This window comes from Gossypium hirsutum, chromosome A10, assembly GCF_007990345.1.
Source record: "Gossypium hirsutum isolate 1008001.06 chromosome A10, Gossypium_hirsutum_v2.1, whole genome shotgun sequence".
Lineage (NCBI taxonomy): Eukaryota > Viridiplantae > Streptophyta > Magnoliopsida > Malvales > Malvaceae > Gossypium > Gossypium hirsutum.
Window position 1 is genome coordinate 96,202,667 of NC_053433.1, and position 4,798 is coordinate 96,207,464.

The 4,798-nt window shown below is 40.1% G+C and overlaps 1 protein-coding gene across 1 annotated transcript; it reads left to right on the top strand.

Annotated features, from left to right (window-relative positions):
* The first annotated feature begins 1,996 nt into the window (after positions 1-1,996).
* LOC107895513 (uncharacterized) lies at positions 1,997-4,798 on the top strand. The gene is made up of 4 exons (XM_016820779.2): positions 1,997-2,615; positions 2,796-3,246; positions 3,384-4,262; positions 4,627-4,798. The coding sequence occupies exons 1-4, from the start codon at positions 1,997-1,999 to the stop codon at positions 4,796-4,798; spliced, it is 2,121 nt and encodes a 706-aa protein (XP_016676268.2).

Sequence of the window (4,798 nt, forward strand, 5' to 3'; positions counted from 1 at the left end):
TAAGGTTCTTTCCCAGGGTTTGTGGGTTATTTTTGGGCATTACCTAACCGTTCAACCATGAACGATTGACTTCAACCCGAACTTACCTTACCCTAATGTGGTGCTTTCTTGGATTTGGTTTCCTAGTTTGCCTAGCCACTTATATCAAAAACAGATTCTTTTAGAAATTGAGGGAATGGTGGGCAAAGTGACTAAAGTGGACCTTAACACTGATAGTAAAGCTCGGGGTCGCTATGCTCTCATGGCAGTCTATGTTAACTTAGGAAGACCTTTAATCTCTAAAATTCTCATTAATGGCAATCCCCAAAGAATTGAACATGAAAATCTCTGTATGGTTTGCTTCAAATGTGGTCGATATGGACACATCAAGGAAAACTATTCGTCAAATACAAATCCGCCAGAATTGAAAAGAGATGGTGAGTTGATGGAACAAACCTTTTCCCCTTCTGTGGCGGCCGGAGTTGAGGAGTATGGCCCCTGGATGCTGGTGGAACGGAGAAGCAGACACAGTACCTTGGATAGGTCCAAAAAAGGAAACTTTTTGAAAGGCGAGAATATCTCGGGATCAAGATTCAATTCGTTAGCATATATGGAGGCAAATTTTTCGGGGGAAGATTTTCCTAAGGAAAATCAAAGGGATTTGAAAAAAAAAGGGAAAGTCTCTTCTCTGGATTCTCAAGAGCGTTCTGTAACGGACAATAAAGCAGATATTTGTGGTTCAAAAAAGGGGACTGTGGGCCAGAATTCTGGGAAGATATCCAATGTGCAATTTAATGGTCCACAGAATAATAAGTTGGTGAAGGATGTTAATCAAGCTGGGTCGAAATCGGGATGGGCCTCTTACACTCCCTTGGCAGTAAACCAACGGGTCCATTTGGACAAGCAGCAGACTTCCAGTAATGCTAGCATTGGGCAGCAGCTTAATAATCAAATTTCGAAGGAGGCCCGATTAAAGCCTACGCTCTTAGACAAGATCAAGAATGGTTCAGACCCGAGTGGTGGAGATAAAATTCAGCCTTTTAATTCAGGTGATGCTAACGCCTTTTGTCTTTAGTTTTGAATTTACAAGTTATTTGTGATTCAGATCATGCGAAGGTGGTTGCTCCTATTTCAAACCATAAGCAAGACTAGCATGTAGTACATTTCAACCCGACTTTTGAAGAAAGCTCACTGGTTAATGTGGCGGTTAAGGAAGAAGTCTTGGAGGCTAAAAATCATTCTGTAATAGTGTTCAAGAATAATAACATACGGGAGTCGACTAGCGAGAGGCTAGGGGGCAGTGTCTGTTCAACTAAAATTTCTTCACCTAGAGGGGTCCCCATTGGTCTTATAAATTCTAAAGCATCTAGCTCTAAAGGTGGATGGAAACTCAACAAAACCTTAAAATGTCTGAGTAATCATTTTAAGAATACTGAAAATACTCAAATTCATTTTGCTGATTCTATGAAGAAGATAGCAGAGCTTATTGCATCAGAACTTGTTGGAAAGTCTGTTGATGAAGATTCGCGAAAGACTGGAGAGCGAGTGGAGCTCGACTCTATTGGTCAACGCTAAGATAAGTTTTTTTCTGTTGTTTTTTTAATTTTATTGTGATGAATATGTCTATTTTTTCTTGGAATGTGCAGGGATGTGCGTCTGCTAATTTTTTATGAGCTTTTCGTGAATATAATAATCAATACAAACCTGATGTAGTCAGCCTTCTAGAGCCTAGATTTAGTGGGTTTAAAGCTGACTCTATTATTGCTAAACTGGGCTGGGAAAAGTCGTATCGAGTAGAAGCAGATGGGTTTTCTAGAAAAATATGGATTGGATGGAAGAATTCAATTGACTTGGAGGTGTCAGTAATTATCTTCAATTCATTCTGACTCGTATCTCTTCCAATTTACATCCTTATCCGATATTTGTCGCTTTTGTGTATGGGAGTCCTGACAAACAGAAAAGGAGAATTTTGTGGAATGCTTTAAGTCATACTGTGCCTCGAAAATATATTCCTTGGATGGCCATTGGAGACTTTAATGCCATTCTATCCTCAGATGATAAAAAAGGCGGACATGCTAAAGGCCGAAGATGTCGGTTCTTTGGTAACTTTATGGATAGCACTCTTCTGCATGACCTGGGTTTTCAAATACCCTCGTTTACATGGCATCGAGGGTTTCCTTCTGAAAGACTGGACAGGGCCGTGGGAAATGATGCTTGGGTGGAAGCATTCCCTAATTGCCTCATTACTCACCTCCCTAGGATTAAATTGGATCATCGGCCTTTGCTCATGAAATTTTGCTACACTGACACTTGTGTTCCTAATCGGCCTTTTCGATTTCTTGCGGGCTGGCTTCATCACCAGAATTTTCCTGAATTTGTTAAGCATAATTGGAGGTTCAATGGTAACTTGGTAAGTACTATGGAGGAGCTTACGAATAAGCTCCAAGAATGGAATAAAGGTGTTTATGGTCATATCACTCATCGTAAAAGAAAACTTCTTCATAAGCTTGCCAGGATACAACATGCCTTGGATTTCTCAGGGTCCAACTCTCTTTCTCAGCAAGAAGCACTAGTTCGCGATGAGCTTGAAGATATTCTGCATCATGAGGAGATACTTTGGAAGCAAAAGTCTAGATGTGAGTGGCTAAACTTTGGAGATCGTAATACTAGCTACTTCTATAGACGTACGATTATGAGAAAGAAATTTAATAAGATTACCGCTTTACGTAATGCTGAGGGGGATTGAATTTTTGATTCTGAGGTCCTTAAGAAGGAAGTGGTTAACTTTTTCCAGAATCTTTATGGGAAATGTCCAGATCCGTCAAGGTCTTTACCTTCTAATGTTTTTCTAAGGCTCAGTTTTGAGGATGTTGCTTCTCTTGGGAAAGGTGTCACAAATGAAGAGATTAAGTCTGCACTGTTTGATATGGCGCCATGGAAAGCTCTGGGTAGTGATGGGTTTCAAGCTGGCTTTTTTCAAAACCAATGGGATATTTTAGGGGAAGCTATTTGTGAGTGGGTTAAGAAGGTTTTTGAGGAGGGCACTATTGATCCAGAGTTCAATAACACACTCATTGTGTTAATTCTTAAAGTTAAAACTCCTGAGAACTTTGCGCAGTTTCGCCCTATCAGCCTCTGCTCTGTGCTCTATAAGCTAGTTATGAAGATCATTGCAAATAGATTTAAGAGTATCTTCCCGAAGATCATTGGTCAAGAACAAGCAGGCTTCATTGCAGGACGGAGTATTATTGATAATGTTATCATAAGGTAAATTCTAGGAAAACTAATATTTTCTTCTCCTCGGGGATCACTGAGTCCGTAAAGAATGAGATCTTAGTCAGACTTGGTTTTCAAGAAGTTGATGACCTGGGTCATTATCTTGGTGTTCCACTTTTTCATAAAAGGGTCACTAATGGTATGCTTAACTTTTTGGTGGAAAGAGTTCATCGTCAACTTTCTAGTTGGGACGCGAAACAACTCTCTTTTGCTGGGAGAGTCACTTTAGCTCACTCCGTCCTGTTGGCCATCCCAAGTTACATCATGCAGTCTACTTTAGTCCCCAAAGGGATTTGTGACTCTATTGAAAAATTAGTTAGACAATTCATTTGGGGAGCTATGGAAGGGGGAAAGAAATTGGCCTTGGTAGGGTGGAATAACATCTGCCAACCTAAAATTCATGGAGGCCTTGGACTTCGACGATTAGAGGATCAAAATAAAGCTTTCTTGCTGAAAATTGGTTATAGTCTTATTACTAAGATTGAAGCCCTATGGGTTCAGGTCCTTAGAGCTAAGTATGGTTTTCATGAGGTTCTGCCAGTTTCTATCATGAGGAGTAGGTGCTCTTATATGTGGAAAGTAGTCGCTAAAACCTGGCTTTTACTGTACAAGAATATAATCTGGTCTATCGGTAATGGGAGGTCTGTTCGTTGTTGGGAGGATAATTGGGTTCCAACTGTCGGTCCTCTCAATCAGTATGTTCTTGATCAAGGTATTATTATTTCGCAAAGTAAAGTTAATGAGATGGTTTTAGATAATGGCGTATGGAACATTGATCTTTTTAGATCGTGGTTGCCAGAAGATGTGGTCAATCGTATCATTAGTATTCCTCCCCCTTCCGAGTCAACTGGGCCTGATACTCTTTCCTGTGCTAGAACAACATCTGGTGTTTTCTCAGTGAAAAGTGTCTACTTTATGCTCAGGAAGGACTCTTGGAACTCGAAGGACGCAAATTGGAACTTTGTTTGGAAAATTCCAGGGCCACAACGTGTTAGACAATTTATCTGGTTAGTCCTCAAGTAGCGACTTTTAACTAATTCAGAAAGGGTTAGAAGGGGTGTTGCGCAGGATGTTTTGTGTCAGCTCTGTGGTCATTCTATAGAGGATATCCTTCATACCCTTAGGGATTGCTCTTTTGCAAGGGAAATTTGGAACCAAGTTATTCCTCCCAATCATTCTGATAGATTCTTTGCTAGTAACATTTCAGAGTGGTTGTTCTCAAATTTGCTCCTCTCCTTCACTTAGCACAAGGGATTCAGCTTAGACCTGTCTTTTTGGGATCCTCCTTTAGCGTATTTGGAAGAATCAGAATACATTCATTTTTCAAGGGCATTCTATGAGTCCTAATGACATTATTAATATCTCTTATAGTTGGGCAAATCATTTTTTCTCTACTTTTAAAGTAGTGACAGAGCATCGTCCAAATCAGTCAACTACCTCTCAGAACTCAAGTATGTGTTTTTACCTTAATACCGATGGTGCTACTCACTCTGTATCTGGTTTCTCTGCTGTAGGGGGAGTAATATATGATGGTAAAGGATAA